At 42.6% G+C, this 26,200-nt stretch overlaps 1 protein-coding gene across 1 annotated transcript in view; it reads right to left on the bottom strand.

Moving 5' to 3' along the window:
- Positions 1-2,193: 2,193 nt before the first annotated feature.
- The window catches only part of SHC4 (SHC adaptor protein 4), a 27,775-nt gene continuing 3,768 nt past the window's right edge, over positions 2,194-26,200 (bottom strand). Inside the window, exons 2-12 of the mRNA XM_005419633.2 lie at positions 21,888-21,958; positions 15,917-15,980; positions 14,915-15,034; positions 13,803-13,856; positions 11,390-11,441; positions 10,921-11,047; positions 8,744-8,924; positions 7,368-7,428; positions 5,824-6,003; positions 4,113-4,366; positions 2,194-3,415 (exon numbers count right to left, since the gene is read on the bottom strand). Of these exons, the coding sequence (XP_005419690.1) occupies positions 3,260-3,415; positions 4,113-4,366; positions 5,824-6,003; positions 7,368-7,428; positions 8,744-8,924; positions 10,921-11,047; positions 11,390-11,441; positions 13,803-13,856; positions 14,915-15,034; positions 15,917-15,980; positions 21,888-21,958 (1,320 nt within the window). The 3' untranslated portion in view covers positions 2,194-3,259. The remainder of the gene's footprint in view (positions 3,416-4,112; positions 4,367-5,823; positions 6,004-7,367; positions 7,429-8,743; positions 8,925-10,920; positions 11,048-11,389; positions 11,442-13,802; positions 13,857-14,914; positions 15,035-15,916; positions 15,981-21,887; positions 21,959-26,200) is intronic.

Below are 26,200 nucleotides of genomic sequence, written 5' to 3'. Positions count from 1 at the left end.
TTGTGGAGGGGCGCGGTCTCCGCGGGCGGGCAGCGGCGCCATCTCGCAGCGGGACGTGGCGGTCGCCTGGCAACGCGCGGCCGCGGGGTGACGTCACGAGCCCGCGAGCCGAGCCTCACGGCCGTGTGACGATGGCGCTGAGGGGATGCGGGGTCACCGCTCCTGCCCGAGCCCCTGCCCCAGGCAGCCTTCGCTTGGCTGCTCGGGAACCCGCCCTGCTTCCAGAGCTCTTTCTGTTTAAAAAATTAAAACCTCCTCAGAAGGAGCAGATTTACTGCGCAGAGTCGCAGGAAACAATTCTGACGGAGATTTGGTTCCGCTTGTATCAACCCCATCTGGTGCCTCGCCCTCAGCCCGGACAGCGGGAAAGGACCCCAGGGCAGAGACATTTGGGTCATTTGTTAGAGGATTTTTATTGATGAGAGCAAACACTTCATGTGTTTCAGTGAAATTTATAGAAGTTTGAAAAGGAACGAACAGGCTATGTCTAGTAAACGTGTGACATTATAGGCGAAATCAGCCATTTTTCCCAGAGGATTCTAATAACCATTCAAACAGAGATTAACCAATTCTCATAATTTTTACAGGCATTAAATGACTCAAACAAGAACAAAAAGCTTTTAAATTTGTCTGACAATTCATATTGAGTTTCTTAAGAACAATATTTTGGAAACTTTCCAAAATTCAGACAACTATTTTTCTTTTTAGCATGATTATTTCTAAGACTTCCACAGAGGAGCTGACAGTGTATTTTACATGAGACAGCTGGGCCACAGAGCAACATTAATAGCTTAAATGAAGGCATGTAAATGCTAGAAACCAAAAACTGAGAATGAATGTAGTATATTCTAGGAAAATGCATGGATTCGTTATCTTTGATTTTTATCTGTAATTAGTTGGATTATCTGCTTCCTCCCACATCAAAAGATATTGATATACTTCTTTATTGCTCTAGCACCCAATTATCTCCCTTTCCTTCCTTTTTACTTCACAGTTCAGCTTCAGATACGCAAAAAATACGCAGGAGCATCAGAACAAAGATCCAGGTCTTTTAAACATTTTACACTGGTGATATTCAATGAGAGACGCACACTGCATTATGCTGTGATATACATCACACACTGGCTCTGGCTGTCATTATTCACTGGTTAAGTGAAAACTGATGAAGTGAAAATAGTCCCTGAGTCAGCATCTTGACTGGCAAAGTCAAGAAACTTTGATCTCATACTATCACAGCTCCAAATGCTATTATTGAAGTCCTGAGTAAATTTGATTTGTACTAAAAATAGAGGTGGAGTTCTGCACATTTTCCTTCTATGACCTGTCATAAAACTCAGCTTCAATGCAAAAATCAAAACAGGTCTTTCTCTCCGCTTAACATGCCACAGAAGTAGCTGGGTTTGCTTCATTGCTTTCTCCATAGTCATATCAAGGACATTCTGAAGTTTGACAAGATGTGAGAATAGAAAGGACATTATGCAGGGGGTTGATATCCCAGTTACAGTTTCTTGCTGTGGTACAAAGCTCCAGCATGAACTCTTGCTGGAGGCCTTCACAGGTGAGCACCTTGCATAGGATAGAAAGGGCAGAAGTTTGGGCTGCTAGCCCTGAAGGCTCAGGGTATCAAAAATGCCAGACTATTAGCAAGGAAATCAACTCCTAAAGTTTTAAACCTTCTCACTGCTTCAGTATATGTAACTGGGTAGTTTAATCATATTATTATCAAAGAATGAAATGTATTTTTATGGCTATTAGCTGAGGATGAAAATAAAGATGTTTTCTAGTTGGCTCTAAGTGTGGTTCTTTACATTTTCCCTTCCAAGGAAGCTTGTCTTCCATAATTTTATAAGACCTCTCCTCTTGTTTTCTAGAGGAAAGAGCTCATACTACAGTGTTCCATTTACCACGAACACTGGCAAACAAACAATGTATTTTTTATGGTCAAGATTTCCAGCAACTGCTGAACTCCACAACAATTGTCTGCCTTAGGAACTGAGCCGACGGGCTGGGAGACAGAGAGAATTATGTCTGTTCATGCCAGAGAATATTGCTTGTCTCAAATGCACCATTTCCCTGAGGCCATCACCTGGACTACCAGTTCATTCCCCAAATCTCCCCTGCCTTTCTTCAGTCACTCATTAAATCACTGTTTCTTCAACAGGAAGCCAAATAAATCACTGTTCACTCTGAATATAGGATTGTTCATGTTTAGAGTATTTATTGTGGCAAAACAATTAATAGATTTCTTTTAAAAGATTTTTCCATGTTTAGGAACAAATGGACTCTGTGTGAAGAGGGGAAAACTATCTTGTTTTGGAAAGAACACTGACTAAGGACACATGCAAAGTTCAAACATCCTTTAAATAGTTTTCTCCCCAAATGTATCATTAGTTTTGTTCAGCTTTTCTAGTTTGTAAACAACTATGTAATCAATGAAAATATATTTAGCCAACCTTTAAAAAGATGTTTCCAGTATTAAGTGATAATAATAGTAAAATCATATGCAAGACAAAAATATTAAGATCTAGCATGCTTGTCCCTTAACAAGTTCTATTCCAAAATTATATTACATATATTAATTTCAGCTTTGTAAATGTTCGTAATCTCAAATCTTTGAGTACTCAGACAGTGACAAAAAATTATTAAGAAATTGGACAACCTTTCTGTATCGTGAATGCCATTCATTTCAAACGTTACTTGCTAGTAAAGTGCTGTTACAAGCAAAATGAAATTATTAGTGTCTATCGAAAGAAGATGACATTTTAGTAATATTCAAATTGTACTTGTTTTTGGCAAATAGTTAAAAGCATAGACATGTTTGTTTAACCACCCAAAACTAATTCAGTATAAATAACATTGGTTTCAATAATTCTATGCTAAAAGGCACATACTAATGTTCCAGCAGTTCTTTCAAGTGAGCTTTTGTATGTAGAGTTTTAATTGTGCTTTTAAATAGTTACTGATTCAGTATGACCTTGAAAGTGACATTTGTGCATGTCTAAAATACCTTCTCACAAATGAATCTCACACTCTGAAGGTGTAATTTTGTTAAGATTAAGATTATATGTATCTATATAACTATGCTTGTTGATCTCTATAGATCTACATAGATATACACATATACATATATTCATACATTCACACACAAAAGGGCTTCTTCTGGAACAGCAGCAGAAAGTGCAGTCTATACTTTTTTGACTTGTCTTCATAATAGAAAGTTCAGGTATGAATTGTCTTGGGATTTGTGAGATCCAAGGGATTATTTGTGATACTGTGTATGTCCCATATTACTCTCTTTCCTTACAGGCTGCTTCAAGCTCACTTCACTTCCAGAAGAGATGATTGGCAAATTATTTTCCATGTGATACTGAATAAGATGACCCACACTATCAAATATATGATCTTTGGTTCTCACCTAGAGGAGGAAGCAAAAGAACATATTTAAGGTTAGATTGTGCTTATAACCAGTTGGACATGAGGCTAACACATTAAAATCAAAAGGCACTTAAGCCACTGAACTCACTTGAGCATGATCATTAGGCTGTAGACAGCAATTCACATCTATCCTTTGGCCCACCATTAGCTCACAAGAAAAGTAGTGGAAAAGTGAAAAGATTGTATGTCAAACTGGGCTGATTATGCACAGGTGAAAGAAATAACCTTTTTTTTTCTCCATAGAAGAGAGATATTTTTCCCTAAATCCCATTGAGGAGTACTTTTTTTATTTACTCTCTTCTCAGAAATGTCACTCAAGACTGCTCTTCTGAGCAGTAGAAGAAAGTAGAATTGAAGTGACAACAAACCTTTTTGTATCCAGAACTTCATAATTAATGATAGGGTTATTGTTTTCTAGCACTAACGGTTCGCAGGATGTGTTAAGTGCATACACTAATTATCAGCACCTGGACTAACAGTACTTAAATTCCTCACTGCTACTTCCACAGTACTTCAGTGCTTATAAGTTTTTGAACTTTCAAACCTACTGCAGCCACTGGCTATATTTAAATTAACTTGAATGGAATCAGATCACTTCCACTTCATGGAATGTAGCCGTGCATTTTGATTGAAATATCTCAGCAGCACTGAAATTTCATTATATGAAATATTCATACCTTGCCCTCAGGATCCACCAAGAGTAGATGCTTTGCCTGCCCTCCCTGAAGTCCACTGAGGACATACTGACCAGGTGACGTTGTGCTTTCTCGTACCAGAAAATCCCCGTCGTTGACTAAGAGGCTCTCTGCTGCTTTCCTGTTCAATTTGCCATGGTAACAATCTTCATTCTTTAGCTGTTGCTTTATTTGTGGCAGAGCACAGAGACCAGCTGTGTTGCTTGTGGCACTCTGCTGAACAGGTTCCAGTAACTCTAAAATTAAATGAAAGGGAATGTATTGGACACTTCACCTAAAACCTCATCCTAAAAGGATGCAAGCCAATATCTTTAATAGCTTTAAAAAATTCAAACAATTCAGCCTTGAAGCAAACCAACCTTACAGACTGTAAGAATATGCACACATGAATGCTCATGACCCTCCAGTGCATTAGGCAAAATTATCACACCACCTCTTCCCCTACCTTAGATGGGAAAGCCTTTGGTCGCTAGGCAACAAGGATTAGAAAGAGGAAATTTTCTGATGCTGTACTGGTTTGGGGTTATATTTCTTTGTATGAAAAAGTCTAATTTTCCCTGTAAAAACAAGATTTTTGTTGGCTTTTTAGCTTTATTTTTTTTCCCTTAAGATCTTGTTTTTCCTTCTTCCTTAACAAGCTCTGAAGAGATTGTCACAGATCATTGGGAGAGTCATGTTGAGTGGCTCCAGCTATGTGCAGGAATGTAAGACAACACAGCCAATGTAGCCAGAAGGGAAGGATTACAGCATGATACATTTGCTGTTAAAAAATGAACAATTACCAAATGTACTAAAAAGCTGGGTGGTTTGGGATATAGCCAGTCAGACTGCAAATGATTCACAGGCAGGATTCTTCTAAGGAAAATATGAAGATACCACTTCTTCAATGGAATTGTGCAACCTAAGGCTCCTCAGGATATAGGCAGTTCCTTTTAGAGCATGATGCAGTCCCAAGTTGGAAATGTCTCAATGGTCAAAGATTTCTTTATTGTGTTTCCTTTATTGTCCAGTCCTTTTTCCACTTTCTTGTGTGGAGCCAACTCTGACAGAGAAAACACTCAGTGGGAAACCAAAAAGGCAAACCTAATAAAGTATATTCAATAATGAGGACAATCAGTAGCAACTATATAATCATTTAATGGATATCCTCCACTTTGTGTCCATAAATCAAGTTTGGACATACATTTAATTGATACCACAGATCAAACAGATTGATTTAGAAATTATTGGATGAGATTCAATGGTCACTTATGGAAGAACTAAGAAAAGATAGTCACAATAATTCCACTTTAACCTTGCATGCTACTGCCTGTGAAGCAAAGGCATCTGAGGTCATTTCCACCTTAGAGTGGTTAAGACCTTGAGCATACAGGCGAAGCCTCTTCCTTGAGGCAATGTGCAGTCCCAAGCTCCTGTCATCCTAAATATTTGCTTTTTAATACCTGTGGCACTCCATTCATCATCATCAATGAACTACAGAAGATGAAAGGTTACTCTGTGTATTTACCATCACTATTTCTGCTCTTTAATCCCTTTTCTCTTGAATCTAACAAGGAGAAAGAACAACCAGGATTTCTTCCCCCCATCTTTTCCATACTTCTTATGGGAAAGCCAAATCTTTCTGCATGCAGAGAAATGAGAACCCCCTCCCCCCCCATGCATAGACAGGTGTGGCATTGCAGTGGGAACCTACTGGCCTGGCGCAGAGGGCTCCCAGGGATCTGTGCTGCTGCTGCACCTCGGGCTGCACAGGCTGCAGAGTGCAGGGACTGGGTGTTGATGTAACATGGATCATCAAAGAGATCTGCTTTGTAGGCAGGTTTCAATGAGGTTGCCTCTTTTATTGTCTTCTGTGATCTCTCATCGCAATTACCTGCAATTAGTATACAGTATGCACAGATTTTTCCTTTTTTTTTTTTTTTTTAAACTCAGCTTTAAGTAACTGTAAAAGCTGAAATAGGAATGATGTTCTTCTTTATAGCCCACTAAAGTAATTCAGAAGGAAAATAAAAATGCAAATGAACTTATTTTTCCTGATGTCTAGAAGGCATCAGGTCCAAAAGTAATTAGAATGAAGTTTTCAGAAGTGATCTGCACTGATCCAGTTCTGCTTCAATCAATGTCAGCAGTGAACCCCCCACAGACTGGAAAGAAAATAATACATATGCCTCTACAGAAACACAAACCATACATGTTATTTGTTGCAAAACCCCTTCCTTCCCCTCTGCGCCACAAAAAGAGCTTGTGGGAAGCTGAGCAATTCTCTCTTGCTATTCTGGTGGAGAAGGGAGAGATGGAGGAGATTGGTGCTTTGAGGCTCTGCCTGAAGAGCCCAAGCCACATCTGTCAGGTTAGGATCCAAGCCTAGGAACAGGCTAACAGAATATCCCCTGCAGGCTATGAAAATAATAGCACTTCAGCTAGCCAAATAGCACGCATATTTTTGCTCTTCAACAAACGTTTTATTCATAGATCTATTCATTCATTCTTTTATTTGTTCTCCCTCTCTTTGTAGAAATCACTTGATTCTCCTTTCCTTGAATTGGAAATAACACAAGAAACTGAAGTATCCCCTACAGACAGTGTAATGGATTGCTTCAGAGCCGTGCAGGTGGGAATTCAGAAAGGACCTCATTGTGCAGTGAAAGAGAGGAGCTGAGCAAATGTGCTCAGGGTATCAGCTGTGGCAAAGTCCAGAAAGGGATGGAGGCTGATGATCTCCTGGGGTCCCTGAGAGCAGACTTTGCTAAAGGCAAATTGATCCTGGCCACAAAGCTGCCTAAGGTAGGAAAGGGCACAGTCATGCTGAGAAGCCAGGGATGCTGGAACCAAGGTGCCAGGCTCTGTTGGAAAAACCCGATGCTGATACTCTGGATCTCATTGAGTATTTGTAGGAGAATGGATATATCCAGACTGATAAGTAATGAAGTATCTTCCTTTTTCAAATGGTATGAAGAAAGGGAACAAAGAGTATGAAAGAGAATAAAAAAAACAAAGAGCTACTGTACAGTATCATGAGAAGTTAAATGAGTAAGTCTGCCAGCAGACTTGAAGATAGATTAGTGGCCTTTAGAAAAGCTGTAAGGCTTTTTTGTCTGCCCTCCATCTAGGGAACTAAAAATGACCCACTAAGTAGAACACTTTTCACCATTGTATTGAAAGCCAAGGGGCAGCTCTTCCAGGCAGCCTGCCCTGGTTAATTCTGCATATGCATGAGAAGGAAAAGAGAGTACATACCCACAGTTTTGTTTTCTTCTGGACAATTTTCATATATATTGATGAAGGTTGGGCTGCCTGTCTGTAGAAAAAATTTAAAATCAGTCACAAAGTAGTCCCCTAGAAAAACCCAGGTAACTTGAAAACATCCATGCATTAGTTAATAGACATACAGGAAACTAAACATGTTCTTCACCAAAAAATTCCCATCTCCTCAAATAATATTTCACACTGATACTCTTCTTTCTTTAGATGTCACATCTGGACTCCAATGTGAGTCTCATAACTGCCCAGTTATGTATCTAATGTTTAGTATATATACAGTATAACTCCTAGCTAAGAAAGCTCAGATTTTCTAATAAGTGTTCCTCATCATAAAATCAACTACAGGTATCATGGTTTGAAAGTGAAATGGTTACTAAATTGTCTGAGCAGTACTGAAAGAGAAAGGAAAACCAAAAAGTAACACCCCATGGGAAAAAAGCATTTGCATTAACATGCAGGGTAGCTCCTTGCAACAGTACTGGTAAGCATCAGGTGCAAACTCCAGATATAGTAACACATTTTTAGAATTAGAGAACTGTTGGGGAGGTGGGGACCTGATATGCAGAGTATGGTTTATGTCAGCAAAAAATAGATGATGCAGTAGCACAGGAACACGCAGCAGCCCAGGAGCAGTTACTACCAAACACAAATAACACCTGGGAGCAGCAAGCTTTTAGACAGAACCAACTGGATTCCAGCAGGCACATCTGAGTGTGCTCCCTCTGAGCAAAGGGGTGATGCCTTCTTTCCTGTGTGGGGAAAGGATGGTGCTCCCAAGGCCTCACACAGCAGACTCTGAAATCTGTGCAGCCATATGAACTTGGCTTGTTTTACTCCCTGATTGGTTTTTATTTCCCATTATGCCAGACAAGAGCCACAGATCTCTTTTGCTGATTTAACAGAGCTTCTTGAAACAATCCAAGAGTAATGAATATTGTATATATATTGCAATCAGTCAATGTTGTATGTATAAGTTGTAGAGCATAATGGACAGGATGAAATATTTATTAGATCACAGAATAGGGAGCCAGGAGGTCCCAGATTTTGCAGATGTTCTCTCCAACAAGCCATTTAAATTGGTATCTATTTTCTTCTCAGAGCTAATGAGTGAACAAGGGAATATTACTTGGTCTCCTGAAAGTACTCTAAGGACAAACCAGTTAATATTCAGAAAGTGCTTTGGGATTCAATTATGTACTAAGCATCATTAAATCTAGCCTAAAAAAAACTTTTCCCAGGATAATCAGGACCTGGTTCTGATGTTAATGCCATGCTTTAACACCAGAGAAACATTTTATTATTCACTCCCATAACAGGCAGTGAGTATTTATCCCAGCAGATGCTGTACTTACTGAGCAATACTGTTTTTTGCACTGGACAGGACACTTAGCCCTTGGGTCTGTCTGCACTTTCATTCGCATGTCTAACACTCCGCCGGTGGGAGGCTCCTTCCCTGGAATTTCGTTGTAATATTCATGATGATCGTCCCTCTCCTGTGAATTCCCAGCTGATCCATTAGCATTTGCTGCTTCACTGCAAAAAATATGGGGGGGAGGAAAAAATGAAGCTTCTGATGTAATCAATTGCTTTCTAGTGTAGGCAAACATCCCCAGTGTCTGCACAACGCACAATACACAGATCTGCCATATGGAGGCTGTAAAGGGCTTTGGGCCGGAACTTTCAGAGCTGTTTATTTTTCCAGTTACTTCTTCCTGAATTAAAAATAGTCATGACAGTTTGGGGTAAAGGGGGTACAGTCATTTCATTAGCATCAGACAGCCCAGATATATTTTCAAGTCAAAGAAGAGGTAAGAGGACTCTACTGAAATTTTAGGCATTCCAATGCATTGTTCATTAAGGTAGCCAGAATGCTGACCATAAAACTAATTCTTATGGCTTCTTGACTGAAGTCTATAAATCTAGAGATTGCTGGGGGGCGGCCAGACTTCAAGAGAAAAATTAAAACCTCATGGCATTTAGTCAGACAAGCCTGCAACTGTGTTAGAAAATCAAATATTACTACCAAAAAAATAAATAACTAACTAAATAAAAAAGTAGCTGTCCTCAGAGGCATTTACCCTGATTTTAATAACCACAATCAATATTCTGGCTCCGCTTGAAGGGAACACTGAATGACATGAAGGAGAGCACACAATGGTTTTTTTGAGCTAAACCAGAATGATGATAGTTTAAATGTACAGCTGATACACTGCAAAACCACTAGGTGCTTCCTGTACTGTCTCCGGTCCCAAAATAAAAAAACTCATCTCAAATCTTACTTCTCTGATTAACAAGAGTATAATTGGATAAAAGGCCATGAGCAGGAAAGAGATAAAGTTCAAGTAGTTGATTATGTGATATGCAGTGCAAGTATTTGATTATGTGATTCATAGTAGTTTGGAAGGGAGTGACTCATTCACCCAGCAATATCCGACTCCTCTGCCGGAGGACCATTCTCGGAGGCTGCCTGTGGGTTATGCTCAAGGAGGAAATCTAATTACCCTCTTCCATTCCTCCCTGCTCCTATGCTGCTTGTGACATAACCTAGCAGGACTTCTTAGGAATAAAAGGCTTTTCCTCTGGTTATTTTCCCCAGGAAAAACAGACCAGTTTTAGCAGTGGAATGGCAAGAACCATCATATACATTGAAATAAATATAAACTGGAGTTGCATTCATGCAATAAAATCAGTTCTGTTCCACTGACAGTGCCTGCTCAGGACTCCTGTGCTCAGGGTGCAGGTAAGCAGTGCCACAGCTTTACCTACTCATGGGAAGTAGCAGGCAATCAAATTTGGTGTTACAGTAAAAAGAAGCCTGAGAAAAATAGGCATGGCTAATCTGTGAAGAGAGCCACAAATTAGAGCAAGAATTGTGTCCCCAGTGCAATGGAAGAAGGGTAATTGAAATGGGGAATTGTGGTCCAGAAACTAATCTAGGCCCTGTATTTCAGGCAATGTGCAGAGGACAGGGCTTCACACTTTAACATGCTGGGTGGTGGCTGTGTTTATTTCAGTTCATGAGATCTAAGTCACGCCAGGTGAAAACTGAGGCTGCTGCCAGAACATGTGCAGAATAGCAGAAAGGTGAATTAAAATGGCTTTTTTCCCCACCACACACTTTCCACAGTTGCAGCAAGCTTAAACTTGGCACAGGTCAGGACTGAGCTCAGTCTCCGTGTGTGTGTGTGTCTGCTATTTATAGAGCTGAACTTACTTGGGCAGAGTAATTTGAACATTTGTTCAACTTGCATGACTTAAAATGAGGCTGCTTTATCTAAGGAACAAGGCAGCTTAATTCTATGTTCTGCACCTGTAGAAATGTCACAAAAATCAATGGAGTTAACTGGAATAAGCTAATTTTGGTATCTTATACACTGCACGTACAGGCAGGCATACATTTGAATTATCCTATGTCCAGAAATCATATTCAAAGCATCTTACTTATGGATCACTCTTTGTAGAGTATTGTTTTCCTGAAAAGTACTAAAGAGAAGGAAACTGCCAGTTAAGTGACTGAGAATGTGCTGACCTTTCATTAGATGTAACCAGGCTAGATGGGTTCTTCAGGTACTGTCTGAACCGGAGCTCAAAAGCCTGCCCTATGGTGTTGATCACCTCCTGTGCCATCCCATTGGGACATTCCAGGATGTGGCATGCTGAAAAGAGACGCCTTACTTTAATTAAGTAGATGCAGTTTATACCAGAAAGTAGAGAGTCAAGCTATATTGCTTATAGCAAATCTCCTACCCCTTCATGGAGCCAGCAGCTAGTACAGCTTTAGTCTGACCTGCAGATTCCCACTTCATTGCACAAAGAACATGACATTTAAAGCCTCAGCCTGCATACTATTCCCCCTATACATACAGCAAAGTGAGAAATTGTACAGAGTATTGAGCTGAGTTCAGTAGCTTCCTTATTTTAAAACTCAAACAATTCCTTGTTGCATACAAATAAAGCAATCATGTAAACACATAACAATTGGAAACGTGTTTCAATACCTCTCTGATTAACAGGGTCTTTTGCTACATATGCCACGTAGTCTGTTGTATCCTACAGGAAAGAAGACAACAAATGTCTTGAACATTGTAATTATGAACAACCCTACCACCACAGCACAGCAATTGCATATAGACTGGTGCAATTTTAGCTTTAAAGTGCACACTTCCTTCAGGGAAAAACAACCAGAGGTACTAGCAAAGTGAGCCAAGGAAAATATCAATGACCCACTGGTGGCTATCAACACAGTAATTGTCCCATATTCTTTTTCTTCTAAAAAATGCACTAGACCATTTGTCATTCTTTGGGTCTTCAATAAACAGTGTATTCAATTCCAGCTCTGCAACAGGAGTAGAAACACAACTGGTGCCTCACCAGCAGGCAGTGCTGCCCCTTCCACTGCTCCCATGGAGCTCACAGCCTTTCCCATGTAACACATCAGGGCTGTGTGACTGCTGCTCACAGTTTGGCTGGGACAGTCCTTACCAGAATCACTGGAAGATAAAATAGTGCTAGCATACTGCAAAGGACAAATTTCCAATGTTCCCAATTTGTAGCAATAAGATTGAGTCTTGAAGGCATCTTAGAGAAAAGTTAAACTTTAAAATTACGCAGAATAAAATGGGTATCTGATCTCAATTGCTCCTGCCCAATTTTAGTCTGGCTACAATCAGGTTAAATTACCCTGGATCTCAAAGCTGCTGCTGAGATCAGACAACCTCAGTATAATCAGTTTTCTGTTTCTGGTTCTCTTTCTAGCCAGCACTGAAATAATCCTCTTTTTCTAGTCAAATTGAAAAGGGAACTGGAATAGAAAAATTACATTTCTGATGATACTGCAAAAGCAAAGAGTGGCTTGATAATTCAGTGTTATACTCAAATTGATGAGGTAATGAATAACATTCTTTTAATTATTAAAGATGCATTTTGTTATTTTGGATCTTTAAGGTGGGACAGGGAAAATGCAATTCACAGCTTAAAGGCATGGCTCTCTTGAGGGAAGAGGCAATCAGCTGGCAGGAAACAAGGCCCCATTTGCAATATGCACAAGAACAATAATTTAATAATTCACAATGAATGACACAAGAGGCAGGTCTTAGGGCCAGCAGAACTTGTCCTAGATTTTTTTTTTAATCTCTAAAGTTAATATCACTAAAGCAAAGCAAGCTAAATATTTCTTATGTGTCTAGTGAACTCAATTTCCTTCCTTTTCCTTTCAAGTTTTTCTTAACGTTCATAAATATTTCAGGATAGATATTTTAAAATAAATCAGATCTAGGGAGTGACTAGAAACTAAAGTAACTGGAGCAGCACCTGCTATTTTTTATGTCTTTTTAATGTTTATATAGATGCCTGGATGATTTTGCTTCAAAATAAAGCCAGAATAGGCTTAATTATCAGGCAGAATAGTGCTACTCCTTCACAGCCCAGAACAACACTGAACTTCAATTAGACCCTGAATGTGGGGCAGGTGGAAAGACAGGTCCTGTGGAAACTATCTCCTGTTTTAAATGTAAATGGAATTTTGAAAAAATTACCTGAACAAGCCAACAAAATTGCCCCTTATGTGAAGGGCCACTAGATTTATAGTTACCACTGATGAGCAAGACCTCTATTTTGCATTATCCTCCCAGTAAGAAGTGCCAGCAGCTGCTCCACCAAGCCCATTTCCTGCAGCACATCTGTGCACGCACATCTCTTGCTGGCCCTGCCATTAAGCACTGACCAAACCCAGCCCTGTGTAGCCTCTGAAATCTGAAGTCCCTGTGCAAGAGCAGTGCAGGATAATAATTAAAAAAAAAAAAACACTAAAAAAGGTAAACAAGCCCTAAGGAATTTTTTATCCAACCCAGACAGATGCATTTCCTACTTACAATCAATACAGTAAAGAGTCTGAAATAGAATAAAAACCCTCTGATTTGAAAACATCCATGACTGCACGGCAGTGACACTAGGAAGAACAGCTCTATCTGCAGGGAGAAGGTGGTTATGCCACATCTGTCTCATAGGAGCTGTTGGCTTGAGTCAAAATTAATCAAAGAATTTAGAGGTGCCAGTGCTGACAGCTTTTATGACAGGTACTGGATCACAGGGACCACTGAACTGATCAATTCCTATGTTCACATTCTTATTTTTAGGTCCCCAAGTCAGAGGCCTTTTGAATGGACTGATGCTCACTGATGGACAACAGGAAAGTTAACTGTGTATCTATTAAATAGGCACCGAGTCACTATTCCACCTTTCCTTTTCAGTGTCAGTCTTCCAGTTTTCTTCTATTACTGCTCATGATCCAGAAATGCAGTGTACTCTGTTAGTGCTTGTGGAAGGAAAGGATGAAGCAAAGTATTTGCAGGTAACAATTATTACGTGAGTTCATTATACCTGCAGAAATATATTTTATAAATCAATACTTACTGGGTCACCTCCAGAAGCAAATGAGATGGACTGCATGTGATGGTTGGCAATAATCTGAAAAGCATAACGGGCTAATTAAACATGCTCTTGGGCCACACATTAGAAGACATCAGAACATATGTCTCTATAGAACAAGCAAGTAAATTCATAACAATCCCATTTATTAATTTATACCTGTATCATTTAGGAAGGAAACAAATAAAAATAGGAATATTTTTGTGATTACTCATTCATGTTTACCAATGTCTAGATCCCTGAGTAATCTTCCTTAAAGGGTCTTCAGAATGAATTCAACACCAACTTCTAACTGTACCCAAAAGGAAGGAAAACCTGGTGTCCTAATCCCCTCTCAGGATCTGCAATGGACAGGAGACCTCTGCAGTACAGACATCCCCTAAGAGCTTCTTGATGCTCAGCATGGCACCAGCTCAGTGCAGCATTCCTCAGAGCCAATGAGCCAAAATGACCTCCCTGATGTTCCCCTGCTCCAGCTTGGAGCAAAACCTGCTGCTGGCCCAGGGTGAGATCGCCCAGGGAGCAATACCAACAGCTGAGGGAGGAATTAGGTGGGCAGCACAAAGATCCTTATCATATCTGCCAAGAAGGAAGGGAGCACAGTCCAGTTCCAAGCAAACCCAGGCTCTCAGGAACACACCTCAATAGGGCCTAGAGACTTTACACAGTATAATTGATTGTACACATGTATTATCCAGCTGTAATACAGCTTTGCATGATACCAAAGCCAAGCTCTGACTTAATACCTAAATCAACTTTTTTTTTCCTCCTATGACTTGTCAGAAACTACAGTCAGGACTTGTTTATTGGCACTTTACAGGCAAACACATCCAGAGAAACAGTTTGCCAAGAGCTCAAGGATCCCTCCCTGTGGAACACACCATCATGAACAAAAAGGACCTGTGCTGTATGTCAATTCCTCCAAAGTGCTTTCATTTTTAAATTCAGAGGCATCATGTAATTCAGCTTCATGCTCAGGTCTACAGGGTGCTAAAGGGTGCTACATTCCCTTTGCAGGGCACAGCCTTCCCTCAGAAGCCACAAACAAGGACAAAACTGTAGCATGGAGAAAAGGACTCTGAGTACATGTATCCTACCTGCTGCGTGTCAGCATTAATCAAAGTGAGGCTGCTTGTTGAAATGGTCAGCTTTATATTCATGCCAGAAAACTGAAGGTTACTTTTGCCAAGTACAGAAGACAGAAACTTCACTGGAGGCTTTGAACAAAGAAATAAAAGAAAGAGGCTGTCAGCCCAGTCTGTGAGGGGCAGAAACGTATGAAAGTCAAGGAGGTTTTATGGTATCTCATTGAGACTTTCAATGGAGCAAGGATAATGGCTTGATCAAATGCAAATAGATCTTCTAACAAACATCAGCTCTGAATGCAATACTGGTAGGAATGGGTTTTATGTCAATAATGGGAAAAAAAACCCAATGAGCTAAATGTTATAGCTGGCTCAGTAATTCAGAATGTGCAGTTTTCTTTCTGAACTCTTCTTTGTTTCTGGAGGATGAAGTGTTTCTGGGTAAAGCAAGAAATTCTCTCATGTATTGCTCTTTCAGGAGCAAGTTCATTCCTCTTGAGCTCCACAGTTACAGAAGGAAATCTGTAAGTTCTGCTGGACACAACCCAACAGCAACCACTGATGTTGCCCCTCACTGCATCCCAGTTACATAATAAAATCCATTACACACTGCCGTTTTAGTTTAATGTGTTTAGGTTTTTTTATATATAAATAAGCAGCAGATAACACTCCAGTGTATTAGCTCCCTCTTCCAAACCAAAAAAAAAACCCAATTCCAATAGTTTAGCAGCCAAAGCCTAAAACTTGTAAAGCACCATGCACTGCAAGGGCTGGTAGAAGCAGGAACTCTGGGCAAAGCATTAATCCTGAGAAAAATAAAGTAGGGCATAGCCTCAGCCTCAAACCAAACAGGCTAAACACCCTGCTACCAGCACTTCCATGTTATCCAGGCTGAGTTCAGATGGATTAAAATGCACTAATTCCAGCATGGACTGAAGCCTGTTAGAGAATCATGTATCCAGCTTATCAAAAGCAGATATAGAAAAATAATTGCTGAGCTAAAACAGGATTTACCTTCCGCTTTTTTATAGCTCCATTTGTACCCGCCACAGCTTCACACAGTCGGCTTATTGCTTCCCTGCAAATAAAAAAATACAGCACAAACCGTTGGATCATTTCACATGCACCATCTGTAACAAAGCCAGCAACTTTGCAATTTATTGTTATCGGCCCACTCTTAAATCTTCTGGAAGGTCTTTCACAGTTGTTTTTCTTTCTTCTTTCCTCCCACTGTTAAAAAAAAAAAACAACCAAAAGAACTATTTAACAAAATACAGTGATTCAACAGCCTGGTTTGGATTCTTTTTCTTCATCAAGCCCATCCATTTCGCCTTATGAAAATTTGTTTAATAAAAAGTCCTCAAACACAACTAACCAAAAGACAAGCAAGCGAATACCTTCAAAGCCTTTTTCACAGAATGGTTGATAGAACCCTTGCATAGCAGGAGGGGCTCCTCCCTACTTAATCCTTCCTATTTAGCACAGCAGGTGCATGCTGAGTGGGCCCAGCTGGGTTCTCTGATTGACTTTCTGGGGTTTGGGATTTCTTTTCCAGGAAAAAAAAAAAAAAAACCAACAGAAAAAAATCCCAAAACAACACTCCCCCCCAGAAAAAAAAAAAACAAACCAACAACAACAAAACCAGAATCAAAACAAAAACCCACAATAACCCAAACAACACTGGAGGGATGGGGATGTATAATCAGCTCCTCCAGTTCCTTTTCAGAGCTATCCATATCTTTCCATCTCTGGTAGGAATTTCCCAAACTAGACCTTCTCTCTAGCCACCCATTCTCCTCTGCAGGTTCCTCTCAGCTCAGGCAGCAGAAGGGTAAGGCATAAAGCACACACAGCGCTCATTTCTAGATGAAAGATAAATCCACACAGGATAACAGAGTGCTGTGCTATGTTTGTTTTCCACACTTGGACAAGGCACATTCTGGCCTCTGCTCAGGCAAGTGACTGGTTTGGACATACAGCACAGCACAGCACTGATGGCCCTGGTCAAGGTTAGCACAGCAGCTGGGACAAAACCTTTCTGCTGGCAGTCACAGCCTTTTCCTCACTGACAGCTGCTGCTTTGAAGCCAACAGGAGAATGGTGCCTTGCTGGGCTGGGATGTGCTCAGCAAGTTTCCATAGCCTGGCCTGGACATCCCGGTTGGAGCAGCAGCCCTGGCATCTCTGGCTGCCCTGGCCCTGTCCCACAGGGGCTGTGCTCTTTGCAGGCTTAGGCTCACATATTGGGTACTCCAAGCCTCAGCCTTTCTCTTGGGTCTGAATTCAGATTTACCTTCCAAGGATGGGATTTTGTTTGGTTCTAAAGGGGAAGGGAGTTTTTTTAATTGTTTGTTTGTATTATTGAATTATTATCCAAAGAGCTAATTAGGAAACAAGCTGGTTGGGAAAGCTTGTCTGCTTCCAGATCCCAGTGTGCGTGTAGGAGGAAAACACCACTGGCCTTCACCTCCTGGGAAATATTTAGTCCAGAAGGGCTGAAAATTATCAGGAAACCACACAATGACAAGAGGCTCCAGCCAGGTATGTCACATGAAGCAGAGACACCCAGTGAGGAGGAGTGTGGTCCCCTCAGGACCCTGCGGATGAGAGAGGAAGCAAAGACAGCCCAGCGCTTCTGAACCCCAGAGTCACTGCTGCCCCTGCTCAGCACCCCAGGGCTGCCACACCAGTGGGCTGTGTGCTGGAGCACTGAAGGTCAGTGATACACACTGAGGGAACACCCTGAGAAATTCAGCCTGGAAGCTGTCACATGAATGGAGACCTCACCCACAGCAATATATAATTAATATTTTCTGAGTGAAAACATCAGGGAAGAAAAGGGGCCTCATTGTGGGCTACACAAGATCAGAAACCCAACCTTTTAAACACTGACCCTTCTTAGCATTTAAAAGCAAAGTACTTCCCCCTACAAACTGAAAGTATGTTTTTAAGCAAATTCCTGATACTCTTCTTGGTTAGGTCCTGTTTTATTTAGCTGTTATCAGGAGGAAGGCCAAACATGACCAAAAAACAAAACAAAACAACAACAACAAAAAGAATAAGGCATCCTGCAGGATGATCTTGCAGATTCCAATAATCAGCTTGGAAAATGAGAACTATCTTCTCATTCAATATTAAAGGAAATTAAAATCAGAGCCAAGACATTAAGGCTACTTGGAGCCTTCAAGTCTAGCCTTACCTAGAAAGAAAACCAGATACAGAACAAATTGGAAAAACAGGGAAGTTGTCTCTTTTGGTGACAAATGAGTTATTGCACATGTCAGCCCATGTGAAATCAAGAGTTGCAGGCAGAGTTGCCAGCCACAGAGCCAATTCTTGTACAAGCCAGTCTGGTGGCTGCCCACTTCACCATGTTCTGAATCAACTGTCCAGTAGAAAGGAACCAAAAAGGAGCAAACCATTTAATAGTTTCTATTACCTCTCTTTGGTAGGGGAAATGGTTGTACAGACATTTCTTGCTGCATACCTCTGGATGATTTTCTAAGTGATCTAACAAAACTTTACAAATATTATTTGAAAGGTGTGAAAAGCAGGAGTTTGGTAACGCCTGCTGCTACAACTGAACACTTCCTACATGCAATCATTTCCACAAACTAGAAACTGCACCACACACTAGGAAGAAAAGAAACTCTGGATGCACCCATGACAAACCGAAATGAGTGACCCATTTTTGGCATCCATAAGCCTTTAAACTGGCTTCTTGGGGGTTTTTTTCAGGTCCACTCAGAAGTACAGTCCACAGGTTTTCTCTGTGTCTGCAGCCCTGCAGTGAAACCTGTGGCAGACCCAGCTCCTGCAGCTCGCAGAGCGCGCCCGTGAGGGAGAGCGCCTGTGGGCAGTAACACTGAGCCACTTTGTTCATTGTTCCTCCAAAACCAGAATAAAAGACGAAAGATGGGCTGATGTAAGCAAGCAAGCATGCTGTTGAGGATTTGCTTTTAAGCATCTAGGGCCCTGCCTACACCATGTAACAGAAAGGGATTATGTGGCTCAACAAAGTTGAAATTAATCTTCCAAACAAAGTCAGCCTTCTTCCAGCAGCCCTCCCTGGGTGCACATTTCAGACACCCTTCACCCCTCACTGCCTGACCATTTTCGAGTTTGCAAGTTAATGCCCCAATCCAAGATACAGAACCTCTTTTCCCAGAAATGCCCAAATTTGATGACTAATAACCAGCTTGATTTAACAGAAATGGGAAATGTGTAAGAGGAAAAGAGCTGAAAGCCTGGACAAGAGAAGCACACATCAGGGTCCAGCAAAGGCAGGACCTGCCACAGCACAAGGGTGACAACTCAAACACATCTTGTAGCATCCAAAGCAGCAAGCACAGGCTAACCATTGCAAAAAAAAAAAAATACAAAGACTCTCAAGCAGAAGAATCTCTTATGCTTATTGTTACTTTTTGGTGTTACTTTTGTCATCTACATGGAGTTTGAGATCACAGATTTCTGCAAAATGGGAGGGATGTCCCTAAGAACAGGTGGGGTCATGGGCAGGCAAGAGCAGAGAGCTGGAAAACTTGCAGTGGAATCTCCTGTGCCAACCTCCTCACCCCACAGCCACCAAGGGTAAAAGCACCTCCATGCCCAGCCCTTCTCCTGCTGTGCTGGGGTCATTTGGCCACACAGCACCTCTGCATCCCATGGACATTCACAGCACCAGAGAGGCCACTGTCTGCTTTCCCTGACCATGTGCCTGCCAAGCAACTGAAAATGCAAGTTCAGCAAGAAAGCAGGCAGTAAATTCTCCATGTTCACTCCTTTGGACACCTCACTGCACTTTGGCAAATGTGATTTTGTTGAACTTTCCAACATTCATGAGAAAGGTAAATAATATCTTCAATTTTAGATACCATAAGGTAACTAAGCATGCACATACACATAAATCAAGGTAGGGTGCAGACATAACTAGAGACCCTTTCTACTTCACTTTAAAACAGAAGATGCCTCTTTGTTTTGTGAAATGCCATCAAAGTAAAAATATTTTTTACCCCAATTCAAATAACAGGCATGGTTAAAATGGGGCAATTTCCAGCAGCTCCTTGGTTGGTGCATTGTGCATGTGTCTATAAACTTGCTCCCCCGAGAGAACAATAGGGGAATAATCAATGTTATCTTTGCTCCAGTCAGCTTGTCATCGATCAGACTTTAAAGTCTGCATGTGTGAGCTCAGCACTTCAGCATTTGGTTTGCAAACAGTTTAAGTTTTGAATTTCTCATGCACAAAAGAGCTCGTTAAGGTCAGCAGTGGCTTTTTTTTTAGGTGATGGAAATATTTCCATTGTTAAGTTTTGACACAGTTCTGCTTGACAAAACCTTACTATCTAGCCCAAATTTAAGTTGGCAAGCTCTTGTCACGCAGTAATTCATATTCATTATTTTCCTGACAAACCAGCCAAAGCTCTGCTCTGTTAGCACAGCAGCACACACACCTCTTGCAAACAGGAGATAACCTCGCCCTCTGGCTGAGCTGTGAAGAACACAGTGGCCTGGGCTGGGTGTATTACATGGCTCTTCTTGGTCTGTAAAGGACCTGCCTGAGGGAAGTATATTGGTATCTCAGGCACCTCTTCATACACACGTGCAGGAACAGGGTGAGTGTGTGCTTATACCAGTTGTACATGTCAACAACTGCTGGTCTGAATATAAAACAAACAGGACAGCTTTCAAGTGAAGTCTATAGGCATGGAAGGACTCATGTTTTTCAGGTCCTTTCAGCTGGTAAGCCTGGGAGCCAACAGGTATAAATGTCACACTAATCCCTTCACGTTGCTTGCCTTTCTCCATGAATTTTTGGATACAAACTTGAGGAAGCAAAACAGCATCTGAAAATCTCCCTCCAGCAGGAAGGAAGAGCTGGGCAGGTACAGGAAGCCTCAACCACACTCCTAGCATCCTCAGCATGAACTATGCCAGAAAAGCAGATGAGAGGAACATGTCTAAGGCCAGGTGAAGATAACCTGCAGCCACGCACTTCCCCAAAAAGCTGGGTGGCTGCTGGGGCTGCCTGGCATTAGTCCTGACTGGTGGACCATGAGCACATCACAGCACCACGCAGCACTCAGAGCTGGATAGAAGGTGGTTGTTTTGAGAACTCAAACACTCCTGCACTTTCAGACTTACAAGAATAAATGTAAAAATAAAAATGTGCTTTTCTATTTCTGACAGGACATTTCAGCCATCCCACAGGCACAGGGGTACTAACGATCTAGACCCAGAAACTGGCAGTAACCTGCAACAGAAGATACAAAGTTCTCAAAAGACCACAAAATATTTCACGTTTTAACCACATCCCCAGTTGTACCTGAGAATGAAATATTAATCTTTTTCTAATTTGCAGCCTGAAAACTTAGGCTTGCAGTACAGATGGAAACAGCTGTATTTCAACATGTTTTCCTTGTGACTCCACTTCCAACTGAGGCTGGTCTTGGTGCAGATGGGGTCAAGCGATGTTATACATCTGATAAAAATTCCTTAGATGACCTTGCTGGATTGGGGGACTGATGGCACTTTCTGCACCAGGTGGGAAGCAGCGTGACAGAGAGACCCATGAGGGTCCTGGCTCTGCACCCTGGCCATGGCACCAGAGGCACAGCAGCACCAGTGGATTTCCCCCTGCCTTGGGAGAGCCGTGCAGGCAGCGCTGAGCCACGTGCAGAGCCCAGCTGCTGCTGGTCCCCAGCTGGCTGGGGATGTCTGCTCTGTGCTGCCACTGCAGGGGGAGGCTCTCTGAGCAAGAACTGGGAGAGAAATTACGTCTGTGCCTGAAACAATTCATTTTCCAATGCAAATAGCCTATTGTAATGATCAAATAATTCAAGTCATCACTTAGGAAAAGACAAAACAAAACATGCAAACTCCTATTCAGAATTGTCTCAGAGCTTGGCACGCACCCTCAGCTTTATACAAAAATTAGCGCTCAGGCTTTTCATTCTTGGGCTGAATCTCAGTTTTACACCACCTACCTGGTGACTTGTGTTCGTGTGCCAAAGTCGAGGGATCTCATCGACTGCAGCACCTCAATACAGCCCATGTACTATGGAAAACAGAGAAAAGGGAGGACTGTTAATATCTGGTACACAAGTAAGAGGAGGATCACAGGAGGAAGCAAATGTGATTATTGTCCACTAAGTTTATGCAGAACCACAGTCTAAATGGAAAATCAAATCAGCCATTCTAAAGCTGCTTCCTAAATAGATCTTGTTTTACTAAAATGTAGAGAAGAGCAATAAAGATACCAATGGCTTAAACACCATAGCACCAAAAAAAAAAGGCAAAGCACTCTGGGGACACAAAATCCAATTATTGCTTTCTTTCCATTTCTGCTTACTCTCACTTATTAGCCTGTGACACTGAGCTGGGAGGAATACATGAGGAAATACTGGAGAGAACAGAGTCCTCAGGAGCAGAGAGGCTCTGGCAGCCCCTCGAGACCAATGCACTCAGAGGCCCATGCAGAGGAGCTGAGTGTCCCTTCAGAGAGTAGGAGGCATTACAGGCCACAAGGAAAACCACTGGCTCCACACTGCTACATGTCTGATGACAAATAACCTCTGCAGAAGATGAAGGATGTGAAGTTGCAATTCCAGCTCATAGCAACAGCTCTTAAGAGCCTACACTATAAGCTGAGCTGCTTTAAATTAAAGGCCGAGTGCCACACTTCTGTTGTATGGGACAGAGCTGGGGCTTTTTCTATACTCATTTGGGATTTGTATAATACTAATTCTCGGAAATATCAAGGATATGATGGCATATCCCCAACCATATCTTACTAATCCTTCAGCTTTTCTATGGATGTCAATCTCTCTGTTGTTGAAGCAGTCTGATCTCTCATTTCAACAGGCTGGCACAGCTCCGGGTTTCTCATTTTTCCTCGTGGGACCATCCTGCAGTGCTCACACAGTGTCCAAGGGCTGCAGTCACAGCATGCCTGTGCAGACCTCCCCTGCAGGAAGTCAAAGCCTCTGGGACAGAGACAACTTGGAAAACCCAGGCAGGGTCATGCATACTCTGTCCCTTGTCTGAACGGATGGAGGAGGCATTCTGTGTCAGAGAAAGGTACCATATTTAGTTCCTCTGCCTCACTTTGCCTGTAAATCAATTTTTCTGCTGGGCCATTTAGAGAGGGTTGGATTTAGGTATCTGTTTCAGCTTTGGAGACTTTTAGAAATGAGTGTGTGAAAAAGAGAATGTTATATGTGCAGTCAGGGATTCCACAACAATTGTATTATCCCTATTTTGCTTTCTTTCCAATAGCAGTGTAACCCTTGGGATAACTCCAGAATTAGGTCAGAGACCTGGAAGGACATCAATAAGAATCTGAAAGGTTGGCAGAACTGCTTCCCTAATGAACATTTAATGACTTTGAGAGCTATCTGCCTTGTTAAAGATATTCCTGCTTAACAGGAACAAAGCAAATGTGGAAAATATGTCTAGAGCCTCAGCTTGTAGCACAGCAACGACCTCTGATCCTACAGTATAAGGTCAAGCATCCTGTAAGCTGGTTGGCTGCTCCTCTATCCTTGAAAAAAAAAATAATTTAGAGAAGTAGGTGAGTCATATGCTGACAAGTGAGTCCCCATTGCATCCTGAACAGATGCGTGGGAAGCTACTCTAAGCAAAGATGAAAAATCAATATTAGGTTTTTGCATAAGTGACCCTGAGTGAAGCTGAACTTATCAATGATTCACAAAAGACCTTTTTTTTTTTTCTCTTTAAAAGCCTGAGGAGGGAAGTGCATTAACATGGCACCTCACTGCATCTCTCATTTATTTTAGCTGTCGTTGGTTATCTGAACTGGCACAGTTAGAAATGGCTGCACATTCACATCACAGGCACAGAGAACCAGCAGAGCCTCGGGCAGGGGGACAATGTGGGGCTGGGGCAGAGCAAGTCAGGGTCACAGAGCCTGGGAGAAGCCCATGGAGCACACAAAAGGACAATGGAATACCAGAAGCCTATTCAAGAAAACAAAAGATGCTCTCCAAGGAGGAAAAAAAAAATTAACAATAAACAAAAATATTAACCCCTCCATAGCAAAATGTGAGGAGCAGCACAACCAATGCATGAGAGGAAGGGGAAGGCAGCAGAGAAGGACAATGTTTGTCTCAGAGACTTCTGCACCCAAACTCCAGTTCAGGTGGTGCCCCCACTTCCTGTCCTGTACACCCCAAACAGCACACCCCAGGAAAACAAAAATGGGCTTCTCTGGTGATGCAGGGCCAAGGCCAGCTCCGTCCTTCCTGGTGCAGGGAAAGTTAAACTAAAGCGTGAGCAGGGCAGTAACCACAGGTGCCTGGGAGAGGAAGCCACAGCAGCCCACAGCTCTTGCTCCAGTGCAAGCTGTTCACCAGGTGCTCTTGTGAAAACCAGGTCCAAAGGTGCTGTACAGGGAGGGATGTTCATCTTCTGAAGCCCACAGAGAGAGGCAAGGCCCAGTTCACTGAGCTGCTAGGAAGCTGGGGGAAGCTGGACACAGGCCCAAGGGTGCCCTAACCAGCCTGGGGCAACAAGCACAGATATAACTGCAGAATTCAGCTACCTATAGAAAACTAGAACAGCAACAGTGAAACAAGCCAAGTGCTAAAGAACTGGCATGGCTAATGAAAGAGGATGCTGAACCCACTGTTCTGTCAGCAGCAGGATGGAGAGCTCTTGCCAAGACAAGCAGCAGCTCTTAGGAATGAAAGACTCACTGGCCCCTGCTGGAAAGGGAAAGGCTCCATTAATGGCAACGTGTGCAGATATCCCATCTGCCTGCAAAGGGCTGTGAGAGCATTGGCACCAGGGACTGCTTTGTCCCTTGGTGTTTGAGTACAGAGGGTGATCTGGGGCTGGCTTGCATTTCCCCACACCACCAGGAGAGAACAGCAGTTATTGAAGATGCACACACCTTTTCACATCTATTTACATGAGATGACAGAAAGTGCCTGCAAACAGGATGAGGGACTGCGTGGGAGGAGATGAGAAGGCACCAGGCAGGGCCCATGTGAATAAGCAGCACATGGCAGGACAATGCAGAGTGCCAGGCTCAGGAACCTGTTGTGAGATTTCTCTGCTGTCACCCTAGAAGGAAGGTAAAGTGTTGTCTTCCCTCCATGGACAACCCCAGAAGCCAGCCAGGGATGTGGGGAAGGAGCAAAGCATGATTACTGTAGTTTTGGTAGGGAAGCTTTCTCAGCCCTTCCTTAGACGCTGCCTGTGGTAGCCTTGGGGTTAGAAAGTCACTGTGTCCACTGGAAAGCAGAGACACAGAGCTCCCCTGGCAGAGGCTCTGCCCCTGCCAGCACACAGACTGCACTGTGCCAGTCAGCTCAGTCTCATCCTGCCTCACACAGCAGGGTTTACTGAGCTGGGGTAAGTGCTCCATAACTCCGTAAGCAGCCACTAGTCAGGCAGCTACTGAAGAACTTTGACCCAGGTTTGCGCCCTGCAGGACATACAATTGGCTCCTTCCTCAGCCTGAACGTCGCTGGTTTCCTCCAGCAAACACCAACCCCATCCAGATCCAAAAGCAAAGCCAGCAGAACCTCTGCCATCCCCAGCACGGGAAGCAGAGAGGCCAAGGCAGCCCCCAGCAGCAGTGCACACCACTGCAGACGTGGGTGGTACCCCAGGGCACCTGTGAGACAGCACAAAATCCAGGCAGAACCAGCTGGAAAACAGACTAGATACCTTCAAGGATTAAAGGAGCCCATTAAAGATCATTAAGCACAAACCCAGCCCTCCCGGTAGTTTGTCAGTGCTAGCCTAACTCTCCTCCTGTGCTTGCCCTGCTCTCATCTTCCCCCCTGCAGCAGCAGCAGTGCAGACAGACAGACAGGCCCTTGGTCTGTCCCACTCCCCATGCCCACGCAGCACAGCCTCTTCCCTGAGGGCAGCAAGCCAGGGCTTTCTGTGAAGAAGATAGCTTTTGATAAATGAATTTTTTTTTCTGGGAAAGTCTGACTCTTTCATTCACAGGTTTTCAATTAAAAAAAACACTAGGGAAAAATCATAAATACAGACATATAGAAATATTTTCGTTTTGTTTTCTGAAAAACCACTTTCTGCAGCACTGCACTCAGGCCAGGTCTCTAACAGAATTGTTCCCAGTCCACCCTGTCCCCGTTCTCCGGCTGTGCTAAAGCAAATGGCCTGAAAACGCGCAGGTTCCTGAGAGGATCGATTCCCGATGGGCGCGAGTGCCCCGCGGGCGGCGCCGGTGCCGGGGCGCGTTCCCGTGGGACGAGGCGCTGCAGGGCACCCCGCACCCCGAGGCCGGCACAGGCAGCACCGC

This window comes from Geospiza fortis, unplaced genomic scaffold (genome assembly GCF_000277835.1).
Source record: "Geospiza fortis unplaced genomic scaffold, GeoFor_1.0 scaffold171, whole genome shotgun sequence".
NCBI classification, from domain to species: Eukaryota; Metazoa; Chordata; class Aves; order Passeriformes; family Thraupidae; genus Geospiza; species Geospiza fortis.
The sequence above is the reverse complement of the archived record's forward strand: the minus strand, read 5'-3'. Positions and strand labels throughout refer to the sequence as shown.